The 22137-nt window shown below is 43.1% G+C and overlaps 1 protein-coding gene across 2 annotated transcripts in view; it reads right to left on the reverse strand.

Annotated features, from left to right (window-relative positions):
• spire2 (spire-type actin nucleation factor 2) overlaps nucleotides 1-22137 on the reverse strand; it is a 91601-nt gene that overhangs the window by 52773 nt on the left and 16691 nt on the right. For both annotated transcript variants that reach the window (XM_078544446.1, XM_078544447.1), the window contains one exon: nucleotides 838-1191. In XM_078544446.1, the coding sequence (XP_078400572.1) occupies nucleotides 838-1191 (354 nt within the window). The remainder of the gene's footprint in view (nucleotides 1-837; nucleotides 1192-22137) is intronic.

Here is a 22137-nt window from a genome sequence, read left to right on the forward strand (position 1 = left end):
GGGGATTTGGAGGGTTGGGGGGTGGAGTTGGAGAAGAGTCAGAGGGGAGTCAGGAGGTCGAGAGGGGTAGTCAGACAGTCTATTGGGGCAGGCAGAGGGTTGGAGGCAATCAAAGGGAGAGTTGGAGAGTCGGGTGGGGTGTAGTTGGAGGGGGTCAGTGGGAAGTTGAGGGGGAGAGGTGAGGGGTGGTTAGTTATACAGTTAGACAGGAGTTAGACATGTAAAATTTTTTTCCTGTCTAGCATTTCCTGAGTAACTATCCAGTTAAGCGAGTCAGGACCCTCCGAGGCCTCTGAATCTTTTTTGGAGGATGCAGGGGAATTGCCCATCGGAAGTTGAAACTTCCAAGGCAATTCCCGAAAAATCATTGTGTTGGGACTTCCGAAGGGTCCTCCAGCACATTTTCCAGGGTATGTCCAGGGTACGACCATCCAGAGGCCAGGAGATCTGGGCCAATATTTAATAATCATGTAACTTGTTTTCACTTCTTAATTTAACTGAAGAGAAAATTCTCTAATGTGAATGGGAAGTAGTTCTGCTGCATAGTCCAATCCAATAATGGAGCAGGTTCACCCATAAGCTAATGAGCTTGTGCAGTGTGCCAAAAGTGCCATTCAACACCAGGAAACCCAGTAGCCAGACTAAGTCAATATCTGCAAGAGCTCTCATCTCATGCCCACTTGCCTTACTGAAGAACCTGACAGCAAATAAACCACTGTACTGAAAGAAATGACAGTTCTGTTCCCTTGTGAAGCAGCCTGGCCTCCTAAAACAATAATTTAAAAACTATCTTTAACATCTATCGTTCTCCAGCGCTTAAGTGAACTTTGATCTTACCTGTTTAGCATCTTTGATTTTCATCAGGAAAGTCTTTAACTCCAAGGTTTCCACAAACAATGCCCTACAGACTGCTTGAAAATGTGCATCTGCTTCGTTACGATTCAATAAATGTGCAGCACATGCCTTCATTACATGTTCGAAAGTCTTCACTGAACGGGGTGCCCCATCACCCTCCTCCTCATCATCCTGCCCACTGTACCCCTCATCAGCTGTCCCATTGCTACCTTCAGAGTCATTGTTTGCCATCTGGTCAATAAGCTGCTCCAACTGCTGACTCAACTCCCGTTCCTCATTCTCATCCAAACCCCAGTCTAGTGCTCGGTAAATAGCAAATCCCAAGGACTGCACCACCTGGAAGGAAAAAGGAAAAAAAAACTTAGCCAAAAGAATACATGGAATTCAATTTTATAATAAAACCCCCTCCCGCATGCCAAAGATAATAGAACACAATATAACGGCAGAGAAGCAGGTGTCTTATGTCAAAAAAAAAGATTGCGATCTTTCGTTGGTTATGCTCCTGTGAAGCATCTTGGGACATGCAATAAATACAACTTGTTGTGGCTCAGCATTGTGCTTTTCAAATTAGTCATGATTGACTGGAGTAATGTAATTTATTTTACTGTTTGCTAGAGTGTACTTGTTCTCTTTTCTTCATTTGATGTGAACAGTTATTGTTTCTGAAGTCAGATTTACAGTCATGCCATTTTTTCACACTTCTGTTTTAAACACACTGATATTTTAGAGTTATGGCCATTTCGCAGTTATAGACAATCTTTTCAATTCTCAAGTGTCTGGCTCACTCAATAATTTACCGAGGTGGTTAGCATGTAATATGTCCATGAAGCTGCCTGCTCTAAATACAACGGAACGATAGAAAAGTTATTTTTTTAAATTGTTTTAACAGCAACATTCCAGATCAGACCAATAACAAGTATAGAAAAGAGATCACTTTGGAAAGGCTACTTTGCTTTCATACACGAAAGTGAGCAAGATGCAAGAACACAGGAACCTGCTTACAATGGGCAGGAAATAATTTGCAAATATTCCTGGAAACGATCACCAACAGGAAAAGATAACCCCAAAACATAAAAATAAAAGTAGAGTGACGTTTGATATATAGGCCGAGAGTGAGAGTACTTTCTGCACTTGAGTATACAATTTTCTTAACTTGCTGCCCTCTAATTCAGCTCGTATTATGCAGCACTCCTCGTGTTGTTGAGATGGTAAGTATGTGATCTGCCAAGGCTAACATTAGATCCATAAAAGTATGGTTTCCTCTCTTTGTACAGTTGCAACTCTTCTCATGTCTCCACATTCCCCATTTCACAGGCCAGCATGGCTGAGACTAGGAACCTACCATGTGGACAACTGGGAGCCCTTCGAGTGGATTAATGTCTACCTGGCAAAAACCAGACAGGTAGCAATGAGCAAGTCACTTAACTGTTCAGAGCTTGACCAATATCTTTACCAATTTTAACCTGCAGAACTGTGCAAGCAGATCGAATGGCCACCTAAAGAAGGAAGGAGCCTCATGAATTGATGCAAATCAGGGTTCTGCAATGCCAATAGAGTCTTCATAGCATTTTAACCGAAGCCAGTGAGAAAGCTGCCATGGTTGCTGGGCAGTCTAAAAGGGGTTGGCAGCTGTTAGGTAGGATTAAGATCGTTGCCAGATAAGTTAAATTTTTCCTTAGTGAGACAAGAAAGAGGAGGAATGTTGCCCCAGGTTCCCTTTCCCTCTCGATTCCTGCAGTCCCTTCCGAAGCCTGTTGCGCCACCACTTTTCTGCCAGCCAGTAGATAGCCCAGGTGTAATGACTTGACAGAGCAGACAGATTTCAACAAGAAACAGATAAACTTTATTACAGAGAGCCTTTCAGATGCTACATGCTCGGTCAGGACTCTCATCAGGAAGCCCCCCACCGGGATTGCCCGCGTTTAGGGCTCATTGGCCGGAGCCTCCAAGGACATCTTGTGACGCCTGATAGACAGCAGGTGAGGCTATACCTTCAGTTACTATATTTCCTCCTCCTTTAGATTTTTTTTAAACAGTTTCTACTTACAGGGAGCATTTGAATATCCAACAGCATACTCATATATACAACTTCTGGTGATTAAAGATTAAATCTCTGAGATATTTTCCTTATACGGCTAGAGCGGCGTAGCTCTACCACTTGAGGTTCCTCAACAGAATCGACATGATCAGGAACAGCTGCACGAGACACATTATTAGAAAGTGGCAGTTCTGGGTTTGCCAACACGACAGTGACATCGAGCATGTCTATTCTAGATCGACCTTTCACCTTAGGAATTGATAGTTTGACGTTAATTTGATTGCTGGAATGGGGGTCTCTCTATCATGAATATTGTCCACCTATTTTACGAACAATTCTATCTTCCACTTGCACTTGGAAAGATAAGGGACCAGTCTCTGAGACAATGGTTCCAGTAGCCCAACAAGGTCCACTTCCAAAATTTTGCACAAATACTGTGTCACCTACATTGAATGTGCAAGCTTTGCTGTGAATATCATGATTCAATTTTTGATTACTCTGATTCCTTTCAACCATGCCCTCTAAATTTGGAAACACCAGACTTAACCTTGTATGTAGGTGGCATTTCATCAGTAATTCAAACGGTGTTGAACCCGTAGTCAAAGGTGGCGTTGCATGATAACTGAGAAGAAAGTGGGAAAGTCGAGATTCTAGAGTACCTTCTGATAACCTCTTCATACCAGACTTGAAAGTTTGTACAGCTCTCTTGGCTAAACCATTCAATGAGGGATGGTAAAGGTGCTGTTTTAATACGTCTGATTCCATTCAGATTCATGAAACTCTGAAACCCTATACATTTAAAGACTGTACCGCCATCAGAAACAACAATTTCCAGTAGGCCATGTATGCTAAAACAGTGACGCAGCTTCTCAATAGTTGCGCTCGATGTTGGCGATTTGACTTTGTATACATCCATCCATTTAGAATGTGCACCTACAGTCAACAAAAACAGGTATCTAAGAATGGTCCTACATAATCACAATGTAGTCTAACCCAGGGTTGACCAGGCCACTCCCATGGATTCAGTGGAGCTGAAACAGGCAACCTTTGTTGTTGCTGACAGTGGAGACAGTGCGTGACCATGCTTTCAATGTCATTGTCAATGCCTGGCCACCAGGCATAGCTTCGCGCAAGCATTTTCATCTTTGATATTCCTGGATACGCACTGTGAAGCTCTGTCAAGAGTGATTCTCTACCTTGTGAAGGGATGACAACTCTTGGTCCCCACGACAAAATTCCATCTTGACGGTTTAACGGTGTTTCCGGCATGGAATGGTCTCAAATCTTCAGATACAGGCAAATTTGACCATCCCTGCAAAACAAGGTCTCTGACTTACAACAATATTGGATCTCTGTTTGTCCAGTTCCTAATCTGCTTCACGCACACAGGTGAAGAATCCAAGAAATTCAGTAATAGCACAACTTCTTGTGGCACAGGAACATGTACAATGCTATCTGGTAACAAGAGACGAATGAGTGTGTCTGCATTTGCAACGTGTAAGCCAGGACGGTAAATAAAACTATACTCATGCGCATATAATATCAAAGCCCAACATTTTATTCTTGCTGATGCTATTGGCGGAATGGCCTTATCCTCACTGAATAAAACCCATTAATAGTTTATGGTCTGACACGATGGTGAAATGTCATAAATCTAGGTACTGATGGAATTTCTTCACTCCGAATATCACCGATAAGCCTTCCTTTTCTAGCTGGAAATAACTCTTCTCAGCTGTGGAGTGTTCGCAAGGCATAGCCAATGGGTGTTTCTGATCCATTTCCCATTCTATGTGATAACACGGCTCCTACACCATAAGGAGAGGCATCACATGTTAATACCAACTCTTTTGATGGGTCGTAGTTTACCAATAAACACAACAAATACAACAGTTTCTTTATTTTCACAAAGGCTTCTTCCTGCTGTGAATTCCATGACCAACAGTGATTCTTTTTTAACAAGTGTGATGGTGCCAACACAATTGATAAGTTAGGCAAGAAGTGGCTATGGCAGTTGATCATACCCAGGAAGGATTTGAGTTTGATTACATTGGACAGTGAGGGTGCATCTTTTATTGCCCGAACTTTCTCTTCTAACGGATGCAACCCCATGGTGTCCACCCTGTGACCCAGGTAAGTAACTTCTGGCGCTTGAAACATGCATTTTTCCTTCTTTAACCATATACCGGCTTCCGTGAACCTTCTTAGCATCTCCTCCAGGTTGGCCCAAGTGTTCGGTCTCGGTTGACCCTGTGATCAGTACATCATCTGGATATACTACCACTCGGTGAAGTCCTTGCAAAAGTCTCTCCATTGTTCTCTGGAAGATAGCGCATGGAGACAATACTCCAAAGGGTAGGCAAATGTACTGATAAAGACCAATGTGTGTGTTAATAGTCACGTATTCTCTTGATGTGCTATCCAGTTCTAATTGTTGGTAGGGATGGCTCATATCCAATTTTGTATAGGATTTGCCTCCAGCCAGCTTTGCATAGAAGTCGTCTCTCCTTGGAATGGGGTACTTGTCTAATTTTGCTGCCTTGTTTAGGTCAATTTATAGTCCCCACAAATGCGTATGGTTTGGTCAGGTTTAACCACTAGAACTATGGGTGCTGCCCATTCCGAGAATTGGACAGGTTGGATGATGCCCAGCATTTCTAACCAGCACAGTTCGGCATCCACCTTCTCCTTCAGCGCATTAGGCACAGGTCTGGCCTTAAAGATATATGTAGATCGTTTCAGGATCCACATATATTTTTGCTTGCAAGCCTTTTAACTTCCCTAATTCATCCCAAAATACATTGTCGTATTTCCTTAGCAGTTCAGGAACTCCTCCTGTTTTCAGGTGAAAAATCTCAGACCACTTAAACTTGATCTTCTGTAACCAGTCTCAGCCCAGAAGACTAGGTCCTTCTCCTTTCACCATTATTCCTCCTTTCAGTATTATCACTAGCAGCTGGGCTGTCAGTTGCCTATAAGGCACTGGTACAAGGCAATGCCTTTGACTCGAATAGATTCTCCACTGTATGTCTTTAATTTAGACCATAAGACGTAGGAACAGAAATAGGCCATTCGGCCTATCAAGTCTGCTCCGCCATTCAATGAGATCATGGCTGATCTGATAATCCTCAATTCCGCTTTTCTACCTTTTCCCCATAACCCTTGATTCCCTTACTGTTTCAAAATCTGTCCATCTCAGCCTTGAATATACTTGATGACCCAGCATCTACACTCCTCTGCGGTAAAGAGATCCACTGATTCACTAACCTCTGAGAGGAGAAATTCTTCCTCATTTCTGTCTTAAATGGGTGACCCCTTACTCTTAGATTATGGTCTCTGGTCCTAGACTCTCCCACGTGAGGAAACAACCTCTCAGCATCCACCCTATCAAGCCCCATAAGAATATTATATGTTTCAATAAGGTCGCCTCTCATTCTTCTAAACTCCAATGAGTACAGACCCAACCTACTCAACCTCTTCTCATAAGAAAATTCCTCCATATCCGGGATCAACCTAGTGAACCTTCTCTGGTTTGCCTCCAATGCCAGTATATCTTTCCTTAGATAAGAGATCAAAACTGTTCAGTGTTCTAGGTGTAGTCTAACTAGTGCCTTGTATAGTTTTAGCAAGACTCATGCATAAGGACCCCCAAATCCCTCTGTGCTGCAGCTTTCTGCAGTCTTTCTCCATTTAAATAATATTTAGCTCTTCTATTCTTCCTGCCAAAGTGCACAACCACACATTTGCACACATTATATTCCACCTGCCAAGTTTCTGGCCACTCACTTAGTCTGTCTATAACCCTCTGTAAACTCTTTGTGTCATCCTCACCACTTGCCTTCCTGCCTATTTTTGTGTCATCCATAAATTTGGCAATAGTACATTCACTTCCCTCATCCAAGTGTCATGTGTAAAATGTTATTGGAAATATTTTTAAATTGGACTTGTAGTAGGGTGTGTGTGTGTGTGTGTCTTAATTGGATTAAAGCCAGGTAGTCTGGGTGCTTTGATGTATAGTAGTTTTCAGATGTTAAGTAGGTGAACAGTAAGTTAAAAGGCAAAGAGTATATTTGCATTTGTTGAGTAAATCATTCAAAAGAGGGAGTAAATTCTTGCACCTAACTAGGAGACACCAAGCAATATATTACTAATAAACTTGGTGCTATGAAAGGGTTAGAAGAGGTAGAGTTAAAAGATCTAGTGATACCATGAGAATTTGCATTCAAAGGGAAGGCTAGGTATAAGCCAAGAGGAGTTTGTATGTGCAGGCCAGAGGCATGTAAGGTCTAAGCAGCCTGTAAGCCCTAGAATTGTCTGCAAAGGGACCTCATTTTGAATTTGTAAGATAAAATGTGCTTTGTCTGGTGTCTGTTTAAAGCCTAAGGCTTGTTGTTACCTTGGTGAAGATTTACCTGGGAGTGATTATTTTGGTGATTTGTTTAAAAGTTATTATGGTAATAATTTGTAGACATGTGTATGTGTTTAATTCCTTGTTAAATTAATAAATATTTAATTTAAATGTATTTTAAAAATTTCTTGAGGCTTGGTGGTTTTTATTCCTGAATGTAGAGCTGCATCTCAAACATACCAATTGAACATATAGGTTATGACAGTTGTTTAAAGTTTCCCTCTGGGAATTAAATAACTCAGCCTTTACCGACTGATGTGTCATAACAATTGGGGGCTCTTGGTGGGATAATATTTGTAATTCCTTGATTGGTTTAGAATTGGTGAATCTTAAGATTATGAGTACGAGAAGCACTTTGAATTCAGGAGTTGGTGAGGTGTTTTTATAAGTGGTGAGACTGCATGATGGCTTTGGCAATTTATAAGACTTGTCTGGGAGTAGAAGATGTAACTCTGCTTGGGTTACAAAAAATATCCAAGGATAAGTTAACAGAGTTGGCAGACAAGTTAAAATTGGGGTTACCTGTGGGGGCTAGGATATCAGATACAACTGGAGTGATAACAGCATTTGAAGTTGGAAGTGATACCTGATACTAGTGAGCCATAGCTGGAAGTAGTGAGGCTTAAGTTTGAAATGAAGAAGTTTGAATTTGAACAAGCAAAGGAAGTGAAAAAAAACTGAAACTAGAGGCAGCTGAAAAAGAAATGGAAAAAGATTATTTCAAAAAGAAATGGAAATGTGAAAACTTGATCTCCAGAGGGAAAAGTTAGCAATGGAAGAGATAATTAAGGAAAGAGACAGAGAATATCAGCTTAAGAGGCTGGAAGTTAAAGAAGGGACCTCAGATTCTGAGGAGAGTTCTGATGATGAAAAAGCCTTTAACCTAAAACCCAGTGCGGAGATGTTTAAATTTGTACAACCTCTTCTAAAGTTTGAGGAAAAAGATATTGAAGCGTTCTTTATTTCATTTGAGAAGCTGGCTAAACAGATGGAATGGCCACAGGAAAACTGGACATTATTGTTACAGTCTAAGTCAGTGTGTAGAGCGCATGAGATATGTGCTTCACTGTCTGAAGAGGTATTGGTGAATTATGATGTGGTGAACAAGGCTATTCTGAGTGCATATGAGTTGGTTCCTGAAGCATACAGGCAGAAATTTTGGAATATGAGAAAACAACCTGGGCAAACTTATATTGAGTTTGAGAGAGTAAAACAAAGTAATTTTGATCAGTGGATACAGGTGTTAAAAATAAAGACAACCTATGCAGCACTTAGGGAAGTCATTCTTTTGGAAAAATTTAAAGATTCAATCCCTCCGGTAATGAGAACACTTGTGGAGGAACAGAGGGTTCAAACTGTAAGGCAAGCAGCAGAGATGGCTGATGATTATGAGTTAGTTCATAGAGCTAAACCTTTCTTTTGTCACCCTTTTAAATCAGAAAATGATATAAAGTGGGAAGGTGAAAGGAAGGTAGGTAGTCAGGGAAGAGAAGGAGTGGCTGGAAATTCCCAGGAAGTTTTTTCTCAAAATAGAAAGGAAGGTGCTGAGGGTAGGAGTGACACTCAAAAATTGAGGTGGTTTCATTGTAATAAAGTGGGGCACACGAAGTCAGCGTGTTGGAAATTGCAGGGGAAATTTGTTGGAATTATTGCGGTAACAGAAAAGCTCTGGAAGTATAAGTACTGTGGGTTCTGAGGTTCAGGTACAGGAGAAACCAGTGGTTTGTGTACAGGTAAAACAGGGAGAATCAGTGATAGTTAAAGAAGTGGGAATGTGTTCACAGTTTACCCAAGAGAACTCTGAGGAGCAGGTTGCAGAAATGCTTAAAGACTTTGTATGTGAAGAGAAAGTCTTTCCATGTGTACAGGTTGGAGTAGGTAAAGATGTTAAAATGTTAAGAGACAGAGGGGCTAGTCAATCCTTAATGTTGTGGGATAGTGATATTTGCTGTTCAGAGGGAGTATTGCAGGAGCAGGTGATAATAAGTGGGGCTCATGGAGATCTAAATCTATTTCATTGTGGAAGTTAAATTTAAAAAGCAAATGGAGGACGGGTGAAGTTATTGTTGGGGCGGTGGAAAAATTGCCCATTACAGGGGTTCAATTCATTCTGGGTAATGATATAGCTAGGTCACAAATGTGGGTTATTCCACTGGTAGTTGAGCAGCCTGTAGAAGTGTTTTCAACGCAGGTGTTACAGAAGGAGCATCCTGGATTGTTTCCAGATTGTGTGGTAACAAGATCTCAGGCTTATACATTGAAACGAGGAAAACAAGAAGGACAGACAGTTCAAAGGCAAGAAGAAGGTGTCAAAATCCATTTAGCTGGCACTGTGTTTGATAACATTGTTCAGGAGGAAAGAATACAGGGCAATTCAGCTGAAGTGTTTAACTCAAGGAGGTTAGTGGAGTTACAGAAAAATGAGTTGCAATTAAAGCAGTTATATCAGAAAGCTTATTCAGAAACAGAATCAAAATGTATTCCAGTATGTTATTACCTTAAGGGAGATATATTAATGCAAAAATGGAGGCAGGATCATGTCTCAGCAAATGAAAGCTGGAGTGAGGTCCATCAGATTGTTATCCCATTAGGGTATAGAAATGAGATTCTGAGGATTGCTCATGAAATTCCAATGGGGAGACATTTAGGAATTAGGAAAACACAGGAAAAGATAGAGGTATTTTTTGGCCAGGATTGCATAGGGAGGTAGTCAAATTCTGTAGAACCTGCCATATATGTCAAGTAATAGGGAAACCACAAGCAGTGGTTAAGTCGGCGCCTTTAATCCTAATACCAGCATTTGAAGAATCTTTTACTAGGGTCATGACTGATTGTGTAGGACCCCTCCCTAAGACTAAAAGTAGAAATCAATACTTACTAACAATAATGGATGTCTCTACCAGGTTTCCTGAAGCGATACTTTTAAGAAATATTACAACTAAGAAGATTGAGGAGCAGTTAATTAAATTTTTTTTTACAAGATATGGTTAACCCAAGGAAATACAATCAGATCAGGTTCAAATTTCTTGTCACAGCTGTTTAAGGGAGTAATGAACAGTTTGGGGATAAAACAATTTAAGTTACCAGCCTATCATCTGGAGTCACAAGGAGCTTTGGAAAGATGGCATCAAACTTTAAAAACCATGATAAGACCATACTGTCAGGATTATCCACAGGGTTGGGATGAGGGAATTCCATTCTTGTTATTTGCTATTAGAGACACTCCTAATGCATCTACTGGTTTTAACCCTTTTGAGCTAGTTCATGGTCATGAGGTGAGGGGACCACTGAAATTGATTCATGAGAAATTGGTGGATCAAAATTCAGAAATTATTCTCCTGCATTACATAACAAATTTCAGGAAAAGATTGAACAGAGCATGTGAGTTGGTGCTACACGCTTGATCAGGACTCTCATCAGGAAGCCCCACCCCCCAGATTGCCCACACTTAGGGCTCATTGGTTGGAGCCTCCAAGAACATCACGTGACCCCTGATGGACAGCAGGAGAGGCTATACCTTCAGTTACTACACCAGGACAGTTTGCCCTTCCCCTGCCAACAGCCACTCTGTCCCCTTTCCCCACCAGGAATGGGCAGGAAGTGCACCAAGCATATTTAAATGAGGTCCAGATGTTAAAATACACCAGGTCTGAAACTTCGGCCAACAAGTGATGTTTTAGTCCATGCCCACCCACAACTCTACCCAGGGTTAACGCCAACCCCTTGGTACACTGAAGTCTTCCACCAGAAGCTCACATATTGTATTCTCAGTTTTCTACTTTTTAGTATTTTTCTTTTATGTTCTAGTTTCTTACAGTTAACTCTTTTGCTAACTTTTGGGTTTTTAATAAGTTCAAGTTTGCTTGGCCGAAAACTGAATACTTATGAAAGATCACTCAAACAAAAAAGCAGTTCAGATTTCATTCCCCATTTGATCATCCAAAGTGTCCTCACATCTGGTTTTTAGTCCAAAAGTAGCAAGAAATGGGCAGGATTCTTAAATGTTTAGGAACATAACATTCAAATATTACCACATAATACTGGTGAACATAAACCAGTATTTCCCCACATACTCCTTTTCCCATTTCCAGGTCACTTGAAAGAAATATCTGTGTTTACATATGTCGGGCCTAAGAGTGAAAGTTTTCATCCTGGATTTTCTAGTCAGCAGTGAAGCAGTGGAGCTTGTCATGTACTGATCTTGAAGAAAGCAGTCCACAAAGATCCAGCAATCTCTGTGTTGTGGATTTCCCCTTTCCTGACATCAGTTTAAACCTGACACGAAGTCTAGTGGATCTCCACGCATCCAGCAACAGTAGTGCCATCATGCAGGTAAGTAGCCTATCACATTGAAGTATTGTCACAGACCGCAAACCATTGCATCCCTTCACTTTTAATTTTTTAATTTCACAGTTGTCAAAATAAGTGATTGGGATATACACATGGGATTAAAATATCATAAGCAAACACTTAAAAAAAAGGTAAAATGTGGAATTTATCACAGATGGAGAAATTTGGCATTCAACAAATATAAAATTACTCTTTCAGGACCTGTGAGGCTGTTTGGTAGTAATTATGAACAGCATTAAAAACCCAGATACACTTCATTCAGCAAGGTGTAACTTTTTCCAAAGGGTTTTACAGTGAGACTAAGAACAGAACAACAGCCTATATTTATACACTACCTTTGGCATAATAAACGACCCAAGGCGCTGCATAGGAGTGTTTTCAAACAAAACATGACACCGAACCACATAAGGAGGTAGAAGGGAGGATGACAAAACACTTGGTCAAAGAGGTAAGTTTTAAGGTGTGTCTTTAAGGAAGAAAGTGAGGTAGAGAAGCGGAGAGGTGGAGGGAGGGTATTCCACAGCTTGAGCCTGGCCAGCCAAAGACATGTCCACCAATGGTGGAGCAATTAAAATTGGGGATGCTCAAGAGACCAGAATTAGATGAACACAGATATCTTGGAGGATTGTGGGGCTGAAAGATTACTGTACAGACATAGGCAGAGACAAATCCATGTAGGGATTTGAAAATGAGGATGAGAATTTTAACAATAAGGTGTTATTTAACCAGAAGCCAGTATATGTCAGCAAGCACAGGGGTGATCGTTGAATGGGATTTGGTGCAAGTAAGGACAAGGGCAACAGAGTTTTGGATTACTTCAAATTTATAGAGGGTAGAATTTGGGAGACCAGCCAGGAATGCATTGGAATAATCAGGTCTAAAGGCACTTGACTTGAATGAAGGATGAGGCACAGATGAGGGTTTAGCAGCAGATGAGCTGTGGCAGGGACAAAGTCGGGTCATGGTCTGGAGGTGGATATAGGCAGTCTTAGTGATGGTGTAGATATGGAAGCTCATCTTGGCATCAAATATGACACCAAGGTTGTGATTAGTGTGGTTCAATCTCAGACAGATGCCAGGAAAAGGGCTGAATTCAGTAGCTAGGGAACAGAGTTTGGAATTTGAACACAATGGCCTCAGTCTTCCCAATATTTCATTGGAGGAAATTTCTGCTCATCCAGTACTGGATGTTGGATAAGCAGTCTGATAACTTAGTAACAGTGAAGGAGTCGAGAAAGGTGATGATGAGGTAGAATGGGTCTCGTCAGCATAAACTAACGCTGTGCTTTTGAAAGATGTCGCTGAGGGACATCAGGTAGATAGGAGGGGCCCCAAGGGTCGATACATGGAGGACACCAGAAGTAACATTGTGGTAGCAGAAAGAGAACCAATTGCAATTGATACTGTGATTATGATTAATTACTATAGATAAGGATAGAACCAGGAAAGAGCAGTGTTACCCAGCTGGATGACAGTGGAGAGATGCTGCAGGATGCTGAAGGGGTCAACTATGTCAAAGGCTGCAGGCAGGTCGAGAAGGATGAGGAGGAAAAGTTTATCTTTGTCACAGTGAAGCAAGGGAGAAAGCTCTGGTCAGTTCAGTTATATTTGATTGATTGCACTCTGGGGGTCCTCAACAGACCACCCTCGGAAAAGCACAGAGTCAATGACAACAATTTCTGGATTTCTGTGTTATTTTCCTCACATGTGGACTCCAGCTGTCAGTTTCAGTAGAATAACAATGACTGACAATTTCACCATCATTACTAAAGCACAGTTTGGGCCTGTTTGTGAAGGGAAGCTCTGGACAGGTACCACTCATACTGACATCAGCACTGCCAGAAAATAACAATCCAATTACAGTGTTGTGGAAACGTAGCAACAATACAGAGCACAGACACTCCGCAGAGAACCTGTGCAAATGTTCCTATAAATAAACATAACTGCCTAGATGAAGCAAGTAAGACTGTATGAAAAAGCACAGATTAGTTCAACTGTTCCAGTAAGAATTTCTGACATGTTGTTTGCATATTGCCATAAATTGAAATGAGATAAGTATGTCACACTTGTGGAATGTTTGTGGATCTTTATCTCTTGATAGCTATACCTAATAAAAATCATAAAAATATCGAAATCAGTCTTGAAACTTCAATTGACTCAGCATCTCAAACCTTTTGGGGAACAGTAAACCAGATTTCCACTGTTTATGTGTGAAAATGTTCCTCCTTGGATGGCCTAGCTCCAACTTTGAAATTGTGTCCCCTCTCCACCAGAGGAAATAGTTTCACTGCATCTAGCCTATCAAATTCCTTTATCATTTTAAACACTTCAATTAGAATGCACTGAGTAAGACTAACACATACTCAACTGCAGGCAGCCATTATTAAACAACTTTATTTACACTTCCCCAACAGAGAAGGCAGCAGAGAGGACAGACTAAAATGTTCAGCTCTAAAAACAACACACTACCTCCGCACTTAAAAAAAGGAACTTGAATATTAAAATGTAAAATGGTGCATGTACTTAAGTTCCCAGAATACAATATGATTAAACCAACATCAAATATACCTGAAAATTTAACAGTTTGGGTTGTATACTTGTTTTACTGTAATCATAACCAAAAACATATATGACTGTTTTTGTCAGAGTAATTCACATGTTAAAAATTCACACACACCAGTGTGTGTTTAACAAAAACATCATAATTTGACAAGAAATAATGAAAGGAACAACATTTTTCTTCTCCCTTCCAACATAATTTCAATTAACCTATTGAACTCCTTTCTCTTTCTGCCAGGTATCGCCTGCCATTTCCATTAGCTGGACTCTGGCCTCAACATTTCTGATTGTGTCAAATCTGAACATTGATGACCAACTCAACTTGATGGTTGGAACTGTGACATTGATTCATTTGTCTTAACCAAAGACCATTGTTCACTTCGCTCTACCAGTGAACTCTGTAATACCAGCAACTTTTCAGTTTCTTTTTGATTTTCACTTTCTTTCTGGCATTATTTATGGCTATAGGAGGAATTTCGACTATAGGAGCTTTCTCCTGCTCTACCTTTGTCAGATTTCCTCTTTTAAGCAAATGATCTACATGACACTGATGCAGTCTCTCTCCAATCTTCACTAGATATGTGAATATACCTACTCCAATATAATAACTCCAATCACATACTTCTCCTCATCACCTCAGTGGTTTCTCAACATGACCTTCTGACCAGCACTGAAATCTCGAAGTTTCATGCTTCATATCATGACACAGATTCACTTTGACTTGCTTTTCTCTTATTTTGCCACTAATGCCAGGCTTAAACAAACTAAACCTTGACCTAGGAGCATTTTTAAATACTAACTCGTAAGATGAGCAACCTGTTGTAGGCTGTGGAGTTATTCTGTAAGAGAACAGAAAATTGTCTAGTCTGTGTCAAAGAGAAACATGGGGATTACTGCCTAGCCTGTCACCTAGCAAATATTTCTGCAGAGACGTCTTCACAGTCTGCGCACTTCTTTCTGCAGCACCATTCGATGCTGGATGATATGGTGATGTTAGAGCGTTTGACTCGATTCTTACTCAGGAATATTTCAAACTCTTCTGACGCAAACTGTGGACCATTATCTGATACCACCACCTCTGGCAAAACATAAATTGCAAACCAACTTCTCAAAACCTTAATAGTTTTGCCACTTGTGGCATTGGACATGGAAAAATTGTCCATTTGCTACAGCCATCAACCAAAACGGGACACTCTTTCCCTTCCACCTTAAAGAAATTGACATGTACTCATTCCATTGTTTTCTTGTGTTTGACCATGGGATGAAAGGGACCTTGGTTGGATCATTTCTCATTCTGAGTCACACTTCACAACTTTTCACCAACTCTTCACTATCTACCTCAGTAATGCTTTTAACTGTGCAAATGGCACTGGTCTAGCCTTGCAAAACTTCAGCTGCACACTGTCCTTTGTCTTGACTTCAGCCTTGTGAAGCCTCATTTTACCAATTGGTCCTCCTTGCTCAAAGGTTATTTTATGCTTGCTTAGCACTTACTCAATGTCAGACATACTCTTGCTGATTCCTACTGTAAATAACTTGGACCAGTTTAACTGCATCTTAAGCCAATTTCTTATCAGGGAGATTTTGTTCCCTCCTTTTATTACAAATGGGAAGTAATACGATGCACCATCATCTTCCACACTAACACTAACCTGACCTAACACAGGTCATTATTGGAATAACTAGTCAGTTTCACGCCAGTTTTGCACAAGTGAATGTGGCTTAGAGACTTCTTGTACTCTCCTTCCGTGATAACAAACTTGACTGAAGCTGCGTCAATGATCAAAGTGAGTTGTGAATCTCCTACTCTTATTTCTACTGTAGGTACTAGAATTATATTTTCATCTCTATTACTCTCATCTTCCATGTCCTGTTTTTCTTGCTCTATGATCGAGTACAACTCTTGATCTTCCTGCTCAATAACATCAACTTCTATTTCCACATCTATCAAATGTGCATTTGAGGATTTCCAGACTTCTGAAAGCGCTTTAAAACTACCACAACCTCGACCTTGAGCTTTACCATGACCTGGGGCATTACATTTCCTCCACTCCTGCATGCTGTCTAAATATAACCAACTTCCCAAAGAGAAATAGCACTTTGACTGGAAATGGGGGCAAAAATGGTTCATGATTACCATGGTAACGGTTGAATCTAAATTTCTGACTCAGACTGCGAACTTGGCTTCTGTGGCCTGGATCCCACTGAAATCCACTGGACCTGCCCTGCCAACTCAGGAAAAGAACTCCCTTGTAATTTGCAACTATTTCTTTCTGCCACTTCCAAGCTGTGGCTTGGCAAGCCTCCTTCCACATCAGCTTATTGACTTTGTTCAAAAGCTTGGCCCTGAGTTTATTGTTCTTTAGGCCTCCTACTAATGTGTCTGTAAGATTCATTTCTATGTTAACGCCATACCCACAGCGACGAGAGAGTTTCTTTCATTCGAGAAAGCAATCTGCAACTGTCTCACTTGGCAACTGCTTCCTCTCCCAGGATGCAACTCTCTGTGCCATCTCATTCTTAGTCATGCCATAATATTAGCTCAGAATCTGATTAATTTCAGAATAGTTCATAGCGCTGGGGTCTTATGGGCAACACTGGCTAGACTCCACCTCAAAAGAATCTGGCCCCATCGTGGTGAGGAAAACATGTCCTTGATCTTCTGCTCCTATTTTATTCACTTTCAGCCAAATGTGCAACCTTCGTTCATAGTTATACCAGTCCTCTTTGTTAGGGTTGAATTTCCTCCATGGTCCCCAAGTATACCTTCAATGCCATTTTTTTCAATTATGTACCATGCTGACTCACTAAGCTATAGCTGAACATAATGTGCACATGGAACAATCTTTCAAACTGCTCAAACTTCCCCAAAATCAACTTAGGAGTTCCAAAAATGTGTCACAATGTTCTTCAGTCCTTCATATCTCAAATGAAATGTAAAAGAAAATTCCATCCTATCCTTGTCACCATCTTTCTGTTTGTATTGCACTGGGTAAGCCTAACACATGCTCAACTGCAGGCAGCCATTATTGAACAACTTTACTTACACCTCCGCAAAAGACAGGGCTACAAAGAGGGTAGTATAGCAAAATGCTCAGCTCTTAAAAAGACTATATTAATCATCTCTCAACTTTCTACAGTCAAGGACATACAAGCTGTTCTCATAATTAAACTCCAGTAAAATTCTGGTGAATCTGGACTACACCCCCTCCAAGGCAATATATCCTTCCTGAGGTGCTGAACGTGGTACACCAAATGGGGCCTGGCCAAGGCTCTGTATGGCTGATGTACTGAATATAACCGTAATACTGTAATCCTGCCTCATTAGCCTTTTTGATTGCATTTTGTATCTGTGCACTAGTTTTTAGCAATTTGTGTGCAAGACCCAAATCCCATTGCTCCTCCACAGTCCCTGTCTTGCCATTAAGAAAATGTTCGTCTTTCTTTGATCCAAAACCTCAGACTTCTGCACATTGAACTCCACCTGTCACGATTTTCCCAACTCACTTTATCTATCTATGCCCCATTCTAGCTTGCTGCTTCAATCCATACAGTTTACTGTGGCTTCTAATTTAAATGGACAATATATTTGTGAAAATGAATTATAAGTCATTATCAAAACTCAAAGTTCAGCTAATAATTTGATACATCATCCTAGATCAATCCCTTTTTTTATAAAATGTACTCTGTGTTGGGTTCTTTTTCCCTGTTCTTGCAAGGATGTACGAATGGCACAAACAATTACCTGACAAATGGCGCAGCAAGCGGCCTGCTTACTGTTATTATCTCTTCTAATTCCCAGATGTTCTAAATAATCAGACTTTTGGATCCTGGTTACTAGTTTAGTTGGACTAATGGATCTGGGTTGCACACTTGTTTCAGGATGACCGAGTTGGTACCATAGACATAGCACATCAGTAGACAGTTCTTATGCAGAACACATTCTATTTATTTACAAAGGGACTCAGCAGCGACACTGCTTACAACTAAAACTCTGTCTCTACATTACAGACTCATAGGGCAGAATTTTGCCCTCGGCATGCGGGATCAGGTGGGAAGCCGACCGCCACCCGCGATCGGCAGTGCACCGTGATTTTACGCCAGAAGGCCAATTAAGGCTCGCCCAGCATAAGATGCGGCTGAGGAATAAGCGCGAAGGGGCAGGCGGGGGTGGGTGCTCAATGTCCACCGGGTCCAATGGCGGCTCAGCAGCCAATTCAAATGCGGCCTCAGCAGCCCTTGGAAGGCTGCCACTGAAGGATGCGGAAGTCGTGATGGAGAGCATTGTGGGTGGTCACGGCGGGCGGGAGGGCAGGTTGATGGGACATTCGGCCCCACGTTTCTCCGATGAGTGCCTCACTGCCCTCCTGGAGGAGATGGCAGTGCGGAGAGGAATGCTTGTCTCCAGGATGGGAGGAAGAGGCCCCTTGACCTCACCAAAAAGGCCTGCGAGGAGGTGGCATCCAGGGTCAGCAGCCACGATGTGGTGAGGCGCACATGGGTGCAGTGCCAGAAGCACTTCAATGATCTCCTGAGATCAGGAAAGGTGAGTACCGTGTTGGCATGGGTCACTTTGCAGAACAGTTAAGAGCTTCCCATCCCCGTGGAGCTCAGAGTTGTTAGAGTGTGAGTGGAAAATGTCAATGAGGCAGGAGCTGGCCAAGAGGGTGAGCCTTGGCTGCTTGGACTGAGTGCCTTGTGGCTCCTGGGTCACGAATCAGCTGAGCTCTGTGAGGTGTTGCTCAGGTGGGATTGGCAAGGCTGCAATGGCGCTGCAGGTAGAGAGTGGACTAATCAATGCTCCTCTATCCTTTCAGGAGAAAATATCCCATAACAATGCTGAGAGGTCATGTGCTAGGGGGACCCTCACACCTCCTAATCGTCAGTCATTATGAGCAGGAGGCCCTGGAGCTGGAGAGGTGCCATGCGCCTCGGTCAAGTGGGCACGGTGAGGTTGGGGTGCCAGGGGGAGGAAAGAGTGCAGTGCACTGTGAGAATGTCAGTAATTGCAACCATTCCAGTGTAGTATCTTGAACCTGGAATCCCCATTGATAACGGAGAGCCGAGGGCACCACAATGCATATCTCTATCTCATGAGGCTGCCAGGCATGTAACAATGTGATGACTTCAACTAATGACATATCCTCGTTCTTCCTTTTAGGCTCAGCACCAGCCCTTCAGGATGAGGACCCTGAAGGCCCACCCCTGACCCCCGAGGACCACAATGATCAGAGTGCACCTGCGTCGCACCCGCTCTTTCAAGCAGGCACCCACGCAGATACCAGCACCTTGGTAGGCATTAGATCGCTGGCTACTATCTTGGTGCACATTGGTGAGGGCACTTCACACTCGCTTGATGTGCAGGTGGAGGCAGAGAACGGTCAGGGCGCCAGCAGCCAGAGGACGGCTGGGGACCAGGACAATGCTTAGTCGATGGCTTATGATGTGCCTCTGGAGTCGTCTATGAGGCAGCAGATGCTGTAAGTCCAGCAGGGTGTGCGGGAGGACTGGCGGAGATACACAAGGGAATGCGTGCCATAGTGTCCGTTGTGGAGGAGTCCTTGCGGAGCATGAGCAATGTGTTGACCCTCTAGGTCAAGCACACTGCCTCCTCCATGGACAGAGTGTTGACTCTCAGGGAGAGGCTCCTCCAGGAACTTAATCAGGTGTTCCTGGGGATGTGTTCGGACCTGTGAGCCCTCATATCGACAATTACCTCAGGTGGTCAGTGTCAGTGTGGGAGATGGATTGGACACCCAGTATCCCAGCTGGGTGCCTGTCCATCAATGGTGAGCAGGAAGGTCCAGAGCGATCTCACGTTGGCGCACGAGCTGCCTGTCGTCTCTGCAGGCTCCTCTCAGGGTGCTCTGGATGAGGGTTGCAGCTCCACCGCCCCCTGTCAGTGACTGTGGCATCTGGTGAGGCTGCGGCAACTGGGGAGATGCCAGCCATGCCACTGGCTGCTCCCTCCCAGGCGGGGCCAGCACAGGCTCCACGGGACAGAGGATGCCTGCCAAGGTCATTAAGGCCAACAGGACAGCAGAGTGAGCAGGCTGTCTCCAATGCCAATGCCAGCGAGGGGGAAGCACCCAGACGTAGCACCCGCAAACGAAAACTTAAAGTACCTTAAGCACAACATGACAACATGGCCTGAAAACAGGTGATATTTGGTTCCCCCATTTCAGTGTTTATTGGTGTGATGGAAAACACTTGTCAATGTTAATTTGTAGAATGTTTGCCAGGCAACAGTTAATTAAATGTGTTTTTGTGCAACTGGCCTCTGGATGCTTCATTTGTTCTGCAGGTGAAGGGTAAGCCATGATGTTATGATGGACATGTTTCTCCTTAAACCTTCATGAAATGAAACAGAGTGTATGTTGCTGACCAAGGAACTGGTCCTGTCAGTGATCGAGTATGGAGCCTGCAGTCCTGGCATGTGGTGGTGGCTCTTATTTGGGAAGCTAGCTGAAATAGCATTGGATCAAAGCGTCCCAAGTGTCCCTGACTCCCTGGAGGTTGCCCAGATCAGCATCTATGCCCTCAGCGTTCTCCTGACCGTGCTCGTCCTCGGACTCACTACTGGACTCATTGTCTGTTGCCTGTGCAGCTGCGTCAAGATCTTCTTCCTCCACTGTGCCCCTCCCTTGCCAGTGCCAGATTGTAGAGAGTGCAACATGCAACCACTATCAGTGACACACGATCTGGGGGGTACTGGAGTGTGCCCCATGAACGCTCCAGTCATTGGAAGTGCATCTTAAGAAGACCTATGGTTCTCGCTACCACCGCCATATGGAGGCGTGGCTCCCGTTGTACCGCTTCTCGGCCTCTGTTCTGGGATGGCAGAGAGGCGTCATGAACCACCTTTTGAGGGAATAGTCCATCCATTTGGGCTGGAGCACTAAAGAGCTTCAGCATCTGGGAGAGTCTGAGGATGTAAGCGTCGTGGGAGCTGCCTGGGTACCTTGCACACACTTGCAGAATCTGCATCTTGTGATCATACACTTTCATGGAGTGGAATCCCTTCCTGTTGACAAAGGCACCGGGCTCACCTGCTGGCGCATTGATGGCCACATGTGCAGTCGATTGCACCCTGGACACGGGGGAACCCAGTAATCGCTGAAAAGCCTCTGGCTCGCTCTGCCTGACTGGCCTCGTCCATTCAGCAGTGCATGAAAGTCAATGCACAGAGTGTCTGTCACCAGCTTGACGCAGCTGTGGACAGCTGACTGGGAGACTCCACAAAGATCCCCCACTGACCCCAGGAAATAGCCAGAGGCATAGAAGTTGAGGGCCACCGTAACCTTCAGAACCACTGGCATGGGGTGTCCACCCACACAGTCGGAGCTGATCTCAGGGCCGATCCTCTGACAAATGGAAGTCACTGTCTCTCTTGCGATACGGTGCCTCCTTCGCCATTGCACCTCAGACATATTGAGGTAGCTGCATCGCCGCCTGTAACCCCTGGCAGCAGGATAGTGGCATCTGCTGCGGCCCCTTCTGCCTTGGACTTCCTGTTGGCCCTGCGCCTCTCCTCCCACAGGTCACTCCCCTGGAGGCTGAATAGGGACACCTGGCCAATGTCAACGTGCTTTATTTCACGATCGTGCATGTCGGGCGTGCACCCGCACACTGAGCTAAAAATTCTGGCCATGCTTTAGACTACTCACAACTAACTACAGACTACTAAGGTAGCCCATGCTGACTGCTGAAAATGTCTGTACAATATTTCACCCAGAAAGCACAGCCAAGTTCTGGAATTTACCATGTAGAAAGCTGCAGTAGAAAAAGTGCAATATACTGCTTTGTGACACAGTGTAGTGAATGCACACATTACAATGTACTTCACGCATATACCACCTCACTGTGACACAGCATACTTGTGCACTGCACTGTTCCATTAGACTGCGTGGCTATACTTAAAATATTCAGA

The sequence above is a fragment of the Cetorhinus maximus genome, chromosome 6 (assembly GCF_964194155.1).
Source record: "Cetorhinus maximus chromosome 6, sCetMax3.hap1.1, whole genome shotgun sequence".
In the NCBI taxonomy this organism is placed as follows: Eukaryota; Metazoa; Chordata; class Chondrichthyes; order Lamniformes; family Cetorhinidae; genus Cetorhinus; species Cetorhinus maximus.